The 12,643-nt window shown below is 29.5% G+C and overlaps 1 protein-coding gene across 2 annotated transcripts; it reads right to left on the reverse strand.

The window, feature by feature from the left end:
• Positions 1–1,238: 1,238 nt before the first annotated feature.
• On the reverse strand, positions 1,239–11,035 carry LOC100161543 (cytoplasmic protein NCK1). Of its 2 annotated transcripts, none has more exons than XM_016801002.2 (8): positions 10,629–11,035; positions 6,997–7,206; positions 6,725–6,935; positions 6,266–6,511; positions 5,896–6,187; positions 5,619–5,801; positions 5,314–5,552; positions 1,239–2,721 (listed from the first exon to the last, which is right to left on the reverse strand). In XM_016801002.2, the coding sequence occupies exons 2-7, from the start codon at positions 7,121–7,123 to the stop codon at positions 5,346–5,348; spliced, it is 1,266 nt and encodes a 421-aa protein (XP_016656491.1). In that variant the 5' UTR covers positions 7,124–7,206; positions 10,629–11,035; the 3' UTR covers positions 1,239–2,721; positions 5,314–5,345. The 2 variants fall into 2 exon arrangements, with proteins under 2 accessions (XP_016656491.1, XP_001947020.1); XM_001946985.5 differs by having other exon boundaries at positions 5,332–5,552; positions 10,629–11,031.
• Between the last annotated feature and the right edge of the window lie 1,608 nt (positions 11,036–12,643).

The raw sequence follows: 12,643 nt of genomic DNA on the forward strand, positions 1-12,643 counted from the left end.
GTTTGAGGATGCTTGGCTTACACACAGCCACAGGTCATATTTCTAATAATTAATCAAGGATAGGCATGTAACTCGATTATTTAGACAGGTACCTACTAACTGTAGGACGTTACAGTTTAAGTTGCAAGTAACTTTATTATTTTTTTAATTTTTTGTTCAAGAAAATAATGGTAATATACCAAACATTTTTTTTATACGCCATGTTAGCGATAAAAAGTTATGAAAATTAGGTATCACCAAAATTGTAATGTAAGTTTAATACATTGTTTATCAAAACATTGGTTATAAAGCGTAACAGAGGACTAATAAGAATAACTAGGTATGGTAAGATACTAAAGTGGTGTTGTTAATGAATATTACATAAATAAAATCTGATATAAAACAAATGGCCAACTATACTTTTCTTTTATACAGATTTTTATATAATTATGAAGGTACTTGCAGTTATGTTTCTCTAGAATTGCCATTTATTAATTCAAATAAAATATATAGTTGACACGAAACACGGACAACTAATTTACACTTAAACACTAACTTATATACCAATATAAAAATTCTTTGTTATAGATATCAATCTTAATTTGCCAATGATAGATAAAAAGAAAAAAAATTGTGCTCAATCGTAATAATAATACTAAAAAAGTTGATTCAATAAGGAACATGCTGAGTAAAAAACTACTGTTTAAAATAATATTGCTACTGCTTAATTATTTTACAGCTTGGTTCTTTGATATAAATAATATTATCAGTATCTATTAATTAACTCAAACTGTGGTTATTGTGTAAAATGTGTACAGGGAAACAGTATTCCATCAGCTTTCTATAATTATATGTTATGAAAAAATACTAAGTTAAAACTTATATTTGGCCCAAGTATAGGTAAACAGTCAAAAAGGTATTGATAAATAGTTATATTTTCTTATTACAAAGAAAGTGTGAAAAAATTAATTGATGTGGAGCATGTATTTATAACTATTGAGTATAGATACTATCTATACTCAATGTTATAACTCATCTATTTTTTAAACTACCACATTATTGTAATAGTAGCTACAACAAATAAAATAGATTAATGATAATTCAACTACTAAAATAAATAAACCATTGTTGTTAAATTAATCCATAGTATATACTTTGACAGAAAAGTAAATGCAAGTCTAATTTTTATACACTCGAATATGACATTTTTCATTTATTTACATATTGTGAGAAAAAAATTATACAAATAAGGTGTAAAATAAAATGAGAAAAAACTTTATATTATACACATCAAAATATCTTTTTGAAAATCAATAAAAACATACAAAATTCTAAACCTAATCAATTCAGATTATCCTTTTACAACACATTTTAAAAAATATTCGATAACCACAAAATTTGTATCGATGCATTGAGACACCTAACCATAATACACATATCATTATTATAATATTATAGGAATAACTAGACCACAACATAAATGATCCAAATAGTTGACACATCTGATTAAAATAAAAAAATAAATAAAAACAAAAAATAAATAAAATATATTATAATTAAATAGCAAGTTTACTGTTAATTTGATTAAGAATAATTATAGAAAAATTATATACAGTGTAATGAACTTTACTAAACACAATTATGCTGCCTACGAGTCTTAAAAAAAAGAGAAAACAAAAATGTCAACACCCTTTCAAGAGAGCATCGTTTTACATAACTATAGATTCATATACTATTAATAAACTTATTAAAGATGATAGTTATTTATATTTGGTGTAGTAGATCAATGAACAAATTCAATTAAGTCTGAATGTTCATATACATATTTTATAAATATATATGAGATCTGAATAATAGCGCTATCCTGTTTACACAATTATTATATAAGACAGTGATGTACATTAAATAGGCATTTTTCAAACATTAATAATTGTTTGTAACCATAACATAATTTAAAATACACGGTTATGACTAGTAGTGATAGTTTTTATAAGGTACTTAGAAATATTGGATAATAGTAGCGTGTTATTATATTAAACTTATTTAGATAATAATAATAAAAAAATTATACAAATAAAAATAATGATCTAAATTTCTTTGTTTAATTGTTTAGTTTTTTCATTACTTTCATGGAAAACTTGTTCATCAGCATTTAGAAGATAAAGTTCTTAATGTTTTAACTACTGTATGATAAATATTATTATTAATTACACTATTTACATTTACATAATGACAATATTCCGTATAATAATATTATTAAAACTATTATAATTTTATAAAAGTCAAAATACAAAATAGCAATACAAATTGTTATCACATTTTCACAGCAGATTATGAATAGAACAAGAGCAAGTCATATCACTATTAATTTTAATTGATATTTACTAAACAGATCATATAAATAAAGAATTTATTTAGCACTGAAGTTATTGGTTGGAGTATGAAACCAACTATGAAGAAATAATAATTACAGTATAACATAAAAAAAAGGTATAAAAAGTAAGGTTCAAATGTTTCCAAAGAAACAAATGTTCAAGAAAAAGATAACAAATTTATAAAATAATTTGGGAGAACTTCTTAAATGACTAGTCTATTGAATGATTCTAATAATTGTTATTTAACACATTTGGGATATTTTTATTTCTTATTATTTTATGGGGAGTTCACTTCTATGTGATACCATTAAATCATAACTTTTCTTGAAATAAATTCACACCAATTTGCTTTACGGTTTTCATTGTTCTGAAAATATAAAAAATATATATATTAATTAATTTTTTGAATTCATTCGATCAAAATAATTATTTAAAAATATGTAAAAAATACAAAATTGTGTACAGATTAGAAATAACTGACTAAGTAATAATAAGTTAACTTCACATACACAAGTATAGAATTGCACATAGACTAGGGAAGTAGATTAAGACACAATAGTTGGTGAATACAGAATAAGTGAGTAATAAATTGTGTGATAGGCAAAAATTTCAAGGAACCCAGTTTTAGCTCATTACATTTTGTGGTTATTAGTTGCAAGTTTGTAAGAATATATTTAGATTACAAGATTCAAATGAAAAACAACTTTGCACAATAAGGTAATAAAAAACTAATAACAAAGCAAATTTTAAATGCGTAAAATACTAAAATAACACTAGTAGGGATGCATCAAATACAGTTAGGGACGGGTTTGTGAACCCATATACAGTTAATCACAATATTTCAACTGTGATTGTTATTTGCTATGTAATTGATGATCGCTGTAATTTTATTCTAGTCATTGTAATAACACTTCTTATAACAGTAACATTAATATACATTAATAGATAAATAGATATTTATACTACAGTTAAAGCTTATACTAAAACACAATTAAAATTTCTTCTCTAAATGTTCAGACGATGATGCAGATTTTTTTTAATTAGCATTTTTATTCAATCAAATTGGTATTTCCTTTATTAAATTTTCCTATGGTTACTATTTTTATTTAAAATTGTATCTATCTTAAAAAGATTTCAATTTTAAGTTCCTACATGTTTATTATTAAATAAATAATTGGTTTAAAAAGAACAGATTAATTTCAAATAATCAATTTTATTATTAATGAATTAAATACGTTAAGACTTAAAAAAGAACTATTGATGACTGAAATGAAAATCATATGAAATAAATAATAATCAATACTAATATAATAATATTAAATATCAGTTTTATTGGACATTTCATAATTCGGCCGGTTAACTTTAAGCGGACATTGTAAGAACGGCCCTTAGTGTCGGCGGCTCGATGCTCATAGCACTGAACAAAATGTAGTGGCCAACAGACCGGTACCTTTCTATCATGAAAAAGAGTTATAAAATAAATGCAGTATTATAACTTAGGTCCAAATTTGCATATACTCAAAAAACTTAAATTTATGCATCAAAAATCTTTTAAATATGTACTTAATGTTCATTTTTTTTTTAAAAATAATATGCAAAAATATTTTCTTACTCAAAATGTATGTATTTAAATATTATTTTAATTTCTTTCATAAATAATAATGCAACTAAATTTGATAAACTTAATTTTTTGGTTACAGAAATCAACTTAAAATATTAATTAAAGCACAGTAAATATTTAAAAATATATTTATTGTTGTGATAGAAATGTTTTGGTGCAAACAATTTTTTGTCACACAATTGACAGAACACTACAGAACTGTTTGTGGTAAAAATAGTGTGGTCTGTTATATTATAAAATGTGATCATTTGTTTTAAAAAGTTAGTACACTGCTATGACTTTTCAAGATTTTATTTTTATAAAAATATGGAACACGGATCACAAAATGAAATATGGGCGCTAGCACACTAGCGATTATGCCCAACAAAGACAACAAAAAGTATTATTTTAAAAAGGGAATTTAAATAAAACCAGTCAGCATTGCGTTGCGATAAACAAGACATAATCTGTTTTCTACGGTGAAATAGAAATAAATAATTAAACAAATTTGTATACAAAATATGCATGAGTATGCAAAATTAACTTTTTTCTATGACAAATTGTCCATATTTCTTACTCCCATCAAACTGCATACACTTATTATAAATATGTAAATGCATATAAATCCAGACTTTAATTATAACTTATCTTACAAATAATAGTCATATTATAATTATATCAATGTAAATGTTATCTTATAGTAAATATGTGCAAAAAAAAAAACAATTAATACTTTCATATTATAGAACGTGTTGTTAATAAAATACACATTAAATTATTATAATTCATCGATTATTAATAATAGAAAGAACGAATGATTTAAGAGGATAAATGATTTCACGCTGCCTTATTGTTGTCTCTGTCTTATACACAAGCTACATAACAAATTTATTTCATTCACTCATTTCAACAGTGAGTTATTATTTTGTTATTAGTGAATTTGCTTATTTTTTTTTTATCTATTATCATACTTTTAGGTAAGAACATAAACTGTGCTCAAGTTTCAGCTACTTTTCAATATTTTAATTTTCAAGCAAGATATGAGTGTGTGAAATAAAAATTGAAAGGCTCATATTTAGCTTAAAAATTAAAATATTGAAAAATAGCCAACGTTTAGGCTCAGATAACGTTTTTACTTAAAGTTTGATAATAGGTCAATTCATTCTAATGTCAAAACTGACAGCACACTATTGAAACTAGTTAATGAAAATAATATAATAACTTTTTCAAAACAATAATACCACCAATAATAATTATCTTAACATTTTGGTTTTTTTTTTTGATACTTAACTATTAAGTAAATTCAGATATAATTTAAATACAAAAACATTTGTATAGAATATATAAAATTATAGTTACCATAACAACAACACTCACCGACGTTTTAATCATTATGCATTTGCTCGAGGCAATGCTCTGACCAAAAACAATTTTTCTCCTTGCTTATTGGTATATATCGGAGCTCTTTGATAATGATCTACAAGTTGATCAAGTGTGTGAAACTTGCGTTGACCAATACAATATAATGCTCCTTCAACATGCACCCGGAAATGTTTATTACGCCCAGGTGCTTTTAAAGACACTGAATAATCTCCTACCTGTATATAATTAACAACACTGTAAGTTTTTGTTAAGTACTTATTAGTAATTGTAAATATATATACATTAGTCTCGCTGTCTCTGACTAAAAAATCGCCATCTTGCCCATTGTTGTTCAATACTGTATCACACTGAGCTCGAGTTATTGTTCCATAATACCATGGTTTTCCAACCAAATGTGGTTTATCAATAACTTGTACACTACTGGCTGCTTGAATTAATGGTTGAGCTAAATATTCACTGAGTTCCTTCAAATTCATACATATACATAATTATTATTTCTTTCAAGATCCATGATACCATATTTTATTTTAGAGTACAAAATGTCAGAAAACAATTTACCTGTAAGTAATTCTTCGGAACTAAGCCAATTTGGCCTTGACCATTCCTAGCTCTATACCATTCTGGATCAGCAGCAGGTCTTTCCAAAATTTCCAAGCGGTCACCTTTCTCAAAACTTAATTCCTGATCAGATGTACCTGTGAATGGATATAAGGCAACAACAATGTCCAACACATTCTCGGCCATTGCATATGTGTGGAGGCCCATGTCATCTCCGTTATTGTCGTCTTCTTGAGTGGTATAATTACTCGGAAACCAACCGGCCATACATCCACTTTGACCTCTCCACCAACTGTAAACAAGTTTCCCATTTTAACAACATGTAATTCATTATAAACAAATGTGGTTGTCATTTGTATAAGCTTTATACCCATCATTGCTCTTTTCAAGAATCAGTATTCTTGTTCCTTTGATTAGAGATAATTCGTCAGGTTGTTGAGCTTGGTAGTTGTACTTCACTAAAGCAGTACCTATAGCTTCAGACGGATCAGCTGGTAAACGTCTGGCCATTGTAGGAGATTCACTCACAGTACGACCATTGCCATGACTACTGCATGGTAATGTTTTGCTACCAGTGCTTGAGTTACTCCCACTTTTTTTCACTTTTTTCTTTATGCTAAAGTATAACATAAACAAATTAGTTAAAATTATTTTCAATTTAGGGCCGTTCTTACAATGTCCGGTAAAGTGTCCGTTAACGTTAACCGACTGATAATAGAGTTTTTTACCGGCAGAATTTGGCCGGTTAAGTGTCAAACTTTAACTGGACATTGTAAGAACGGCCCTTAGACAGTTATTTAATAAAATTACAAGTAAATATTGTTTTAACCTATCAAAGAGAGAAGGTTTTTCTTTCTTCACATAGTTGCTTGGCACATAACCTGAAAATCCACGAGCATTTTGAACTCTCCACCAATGTTTTGAATCATCCAATAATAAATAGCGATCATTTTTTCGTAAATCTAATTCTTGGGCACTTTGTGCTACATAGTCGTATTTAGCCACAACATAACAGTTATCTTCTTGGTTGGATTTATTTACTAAAAAAATGTAATAAAGTCAAACAAAAAATTATACACCACAATAATGAAAAATTTTTACCTGGTCTCATAGCGGACATGTGATGATGATGTGGTGTATGTGGCGGTGGGCGTATGTTATTTGCTGCTGACTTGCCTTGCCAAGTAGCTGATTCCCGATCGGCAGCTAACAATCTAGCTTCCAACATAACTGTGTGGACTTAGTATTACTATAGCAATATTTTAATTGTCCAGTGAAAATTTAAATGCATTGAAATTGACAAGACATGTTCTGAGAATATAAAAAATAAAAATCAGTAATTACTCTTCATTACATTAAACATACTAATGCAATTTATTATACATTTTATTTATTTATAATACCAAATATTTATCAACATAAATTATAATTTAAAATAATAAATACTAACTATTTTCCAAGAAAAATTAGCTTAGTCCTACACAATTTTATCAGTTATTATTACCGTGTCATTAGTTCATTGAAATTAGTAATTATGAAAATCGTTATTATTATTCATTATTTACCCCATTATTTACATTATGTCAAAATTTTATTGTATTTAGTGATCCAGACTATTATATTACACACATCTTCAAAGAAATTATTTTTATATCATACGTTTATCTAGAAATTCAAGTATTCTAACTGGTTTATTATACTTCAATAATACTTATATACTATATATTATATTCTCAAGCCTCAAGCCTCAAGCCTACATGCGACAGTTTCTATTTATTGAAGAAGTCTCAATACAAAATGTATTAGTTGTAGAGAAGACATTATTTAAACATCTATAGAGTCTAAATTAACATACATCTGGATCATTAAATTCCTAATTTGAGGGTTTTGATGATAAACAAATACAAATTATAAACATAATAAAATGTTCAAATGTGATTTTCCTAGTATATTTTAAGTGGACTAATCTACTGCAGCCTTGGACAATAAATCAAACAGTAGCTAGTACATAACATAACAAGATTAAAATTAAGAATGTATGACATGACCTCAACAATATTTAAGTAATAGGAATTTTGAAAACTACAAAATAATAAAACATAAAATTTAATTATGTTTACAATGACTGATGATTGTAACCCACACAAATATTATTTTTATTTTTCCAACAATAAATTTACTTTTATAATTCAGAATTAAATTACCTAATAGGTAATATACAAAAATCTTTAAAATTATTAAAGAATGTAAGAATATAATTGGGAAGAATATTTTTAAAAATCCACTTAGGTATTACTATTTAAACTTCCTACACATTAAAATATTAAAATAAAAATAATTAGTTTTTGAATTAATAATGAATAAAAGTTTTCAAGTATAAAAATATGATAAAAATTGTATTATAATTTATACCATATAGGTAATCAATAATAAAACGCATTACCAAAAGGATTGGGTTTAACTAAAATTAATTCAACTGTAATTGTATACATTTGTTTAATATTTATTATTTATAAAAGAAACTAAATACTGTTTTATTTTGTACCAACATTATTAACAATCATCGATTGTAGATAAGGTATATATTAATTTTCTAAATGTATTAGGACTATAAAATATTGTAATACTTAATATACTTAATGTACACAATCTACCAAACTCGATTTATAACACTACCCAAAAATAATATTGAATTAGGTTATTATTTATTATAAATCAATTACACAAATGTGTTCTTATATTTGTTGATATACCTATTGTTTCTTTTAATTTTATAACGATTTTATAATCACTAGTATAATTATTTATACAACACTTTAATAATAATAATATTATATAACACTATGTAGTGAGCTATGTATTCTATAATTCACCTACCATTTTATATTTTTAACTAAAATATTTTATAATATATTGATAAATAATTTTTAACTAAAAATGTTGTATTTATGTTGTTTAGAAAATCATTGACTCTTTTTAATATTCGTAACAGGTTTGTAACCTCGTTTGTAAACGTTTGTAACCATTATGAGTGGTTATTGAAAATCAAAGTTTGGATAAGTAAAAAACTGTATTTGAAAAATTATACCTACATTAATATATTATACTCAATATATTTTGTACATTTGTAACATTGAATAATTTTACTGATATTGACATACAAATACCTACATATATGTTGAGGGCATTTTAAACTATAATGCACAGTAGGCCTTTTAGAGCCAGTCCGACCTTGTTCTTTGATAAAAATGGACGAAGTTTGAGTTCATTATCAAATATTAATAAATAAAACCACGTGCATAAGTAACTAGGAAAACATTAAAATACGTAGTACCAACAGCAAGGTGGTACGTCAAAATGGTAACTAAATAAAATGATCTGTGTATTCCCAGTTCTCTATATAGGTAATCATTTTAACTTATCGTATGAATTGGGCTAAAGTGTATATAGGAGAGTCTTAAATGTATCCTACATGTTTATCCTTCGAGTAAAAGTATATAATATTATATTACCTAGTATAATTACATATTATGGGTTTTTTTCAATTTTGGGATTTCTGATAGATTGCGTACGACATCACTAAACTTAATATGTATTATAAGGTATTAACATTATTTAATGTGCCTACCTTCCCCATTTTATTTAAATATTATCACGTGTAGTAGGTATCTACCTAATTTATTTTTTTATATATAAGCAGTTGTTTACAATTATTATCTCAAGTTGTTACAACTTCTAATAATTATATGTCTAAATGCCACGAAAGACAGTAAGCAGACGGTATGATATAGATATGAATATAACAGTAAATGGCAAATTTTTGATTAATAACACTCACCAATGAATATCAAGTTATTAACCATCATTTTAAATGCTAATTTGTGTTATCTTTATAATCATTTATGATGTACAAATATATTTGTTTACATAAGTCATGTTAAAATTATTCTCCTTTAAGTATGATTTTTAAGGTCAAAACACTCGGTGTAAAAGTCGGGGTAAAAGTGGTATGAATAGCGTTTAAAAAATTATTGACTTAACACATCAGATGGATAATGGATGTTTATAACAAAAAACAATAAACCACAGAACAACAAAAATAAGAGGTGCTTAAGCACCAATGACGGTTAATGTTTGAAAGACTTGTTTCAAAGCACACATGTAACGTCATAATTTGTAAGAAACCCAAGTACACGAGCACATGACCATTCAAAAGGTGAACAGAAACATTGAATTGGGCAATACAGGGCACCATGATATTTTGGTACATATGTTTGAAAAACATTTCATGTCTGAAGTTGCCTCGGAAGTTGCCCAGACCTTATCTAAGGAGATACAAATCGGACAGTAAGAAATACCAAAAATGCGGTTGGCTTGTCCGATACAGGCTGTCAGAATATAGGTAATGATCGTGATAAACGTACCTAAGTAGACAATGTCTTCAATCCATGCTTTCTCATAATTCAGTCAGACGTTATCGTCGTCATAAAACAAAGGCTAGGCAAGTACCTACCTACCTACCTACCTACCTTCAATCATAATATCCGTTGATCTAAACAAAACCACCTCTACTTCCCCCTCCACGACCGCCATAACTTTTGGTCCATAAGGTACACCAGACACACGGCTTGGTCGAAGGGGATAAAGACCCTTCTCGGACAACAACCCGCGGGTGGGTGGTGGGGTGGCCTCGACCGAAGTCGTCGAACGGATATTTCGTGTGACTCACTCACCTTTGTGTTTGGCGTGCGACGAGCGGACAACGAGGCGGCGGCGGCGGCGGCGGTGGCGTCGCTTGTGGGGCAGCTAACCGCCGTGGCGAGGGTCCGCGGCGTCTAGACGAAGAGCAGCGGCCGAGACGACGACGCCGGAACACCAACGGGACAGCGAGGAGAACTAATACGGTTTACGAGCGCGGCCGATGCTCAAATCAATGTCGGCGGCGGCGGGTGTCGTGTGCGTGCGGCGGCGGCGTCGTCGAGTGTGGTCTCGGGTCCTCCGTACGTCGGCGTCGCGAGTCGTCGTCGACGGGCGAGCACAATCACATACAGACACACACAGACACGTCCGTCGCTCACGGTGTACGAGTGATTGCGTGCGTGCGTATGTGTGTGTGTATGTTGGCGGCGGCGATCAAAACACGCCCAGCGGAGTCGCTCGCGACTCTGCCGGCCTACGATCGAGTTCGTGAGTGTTGTGACGTGCGTTTGCGCGTCCGTGCGTGTGTGTACGTGAGCGGGCGCGCGAGTGTGCGTGCGGGCGCGTGCGCGGCGGTACCGGGGGCGAATGACGGGCGGCGCGCGATGCCAAAACTTTACCGTACCGTGTGTGAGAGTTTTCTCGTTATTATTTTTTTACAATAATTATTATTATCATTCCGTAGTCTGCGGACACGACGTGCGCGACGGTAGAGCGGCGCTCTCTGGTGTTAGCGTGCCGTTAGCAACGTGGGGAAGGTATATTTCATTAATATTATTGTTAGGTAATATTGTTATTGTTATTATTGCATGTCACGACTCGTTGTTATTGTTATTATTTACATTGTCTACTTTGTTGTTCAGTAATCTTGTATTCGACGGTAATGCGATGTGTGTTAGAGCCGGTAGAGCCTACGAATACTTTTACAGTACTATAATAATATGTCTACCACTAAAATAGTGGCATGCCGAAGAAGGTTTTTTTTTCTTAGGGAACTGCCTCAAGTTTAAAATGCGTGGGTGTGTGATAAATATTGAAAGTATAAAAAAATAGATAATATTGTTGAGCGCACCACTTGTCACTGATTATCACAGTATTACGTACTACTACTACGCTACAAGCCTACAACTGCATACTGCAACTACAGCTGCTGTCTAATCGTACTGCTGCAGTATCAGATTCCCGTCACACATGCCTTGCCTGTTCTAGGACCAAAATATTAATTTTTATAAAAAAAAATAACAAAAATAAAATTTGATAACGGTTGTACGATCCATATTTTAAAAATTTTTATAGGATTAATATTTTATGTTACAACATTATTAATAATTATTCTAATTTTGTCTTATTTGAAAAATAGTCGACTTTTTGAGTTATCCTCCTTTAAGAAGTTCCTTCAAATAATATTGCCTAAAAATTATTAGTTTATACTTTTATCTAATTTACTTAGTAGACTGTATTTTTCAGTAAATAATTTATTATTATTGCCTTTTTTTCTAAATTGCAGACAACAATGATAATATATATAGTTGAATTGTTCCTACAATAGTAGCAGTGCTGTGCTAACTTTTATTGGCATCTCTTCAAACATCATATTTGAACATTTCCTGCCCTTTAAAATGTTACTTTAACTTTTGACGCCCTAGGGCACTTGCCGCTTGCCCATTTTCCACCCCCTTGACACTGGTCTGAATAGTAGGATGAGTTGATGAGGACTTGGTAGAAATTCGAGGGGACTATGAAAAGTGCACTGTTGTGAGTGGTTATTCCATATCATATAACATTTCCTACCCTTACGAGTCGTGTAAAATTCAAGGACAGAAAATGTACAACTTCTTGCTTTACAACTTCTAAGTATCTGCTTGTCCGGAATTGACCCAAAGTGCGCACGACGCACCTATATAATATGTAAAGTTAATGTAGTTATTGCATATTAGTGTACATGTAAAACCGATTACTTGCTAGTTGCAGAGCAAAATATTATTTATATCTTAGTACGTGATATATTGCTCTTCCAATGTTCTAAAAAAAGCAATTAATTATGATATTT

This window comes from Acyrthosiphon pisum, chromosome X, assembly GCF_005508785.2.
Source record: "Acyrthosiphon pisum isolate AL4f chromosome X, pea_aphid_22Mar2018_4r6ur, whole genome shotgun sequence".
Lineage (NCBI taxonomy): Eukaryota > Metazoa > Arthropoda > Insecta > Hemiptera > Aphididae > Acyrthosiphon > Acyrthosiphon pisum.

Bases quoted from the DNA above. Each gene is read 5' to 3' on its own strand.
- LOC100161543 (XM_016801002.2), bottom strand. From the start codon at position 7,123: ATGTTGGAAGCTAGATTGTTAGCTGCCGATCGGGAATCAGCTACTTGG. The intron at 6,936-6,996 runs GTAAAAATTTTT...ACATTTTTTTAG, and splicing joins CATGTCCGCTATGAGACCAG to TAAATAAATCCAACCAAGAA. The intron at 6,188-6,265 runs GTATAAAGCTTA...ACTTGTTTACAG, and splicing joins CTTGAAAAGAGCAATGATGG to TTGGTGGAGAGGTCAAAGTG.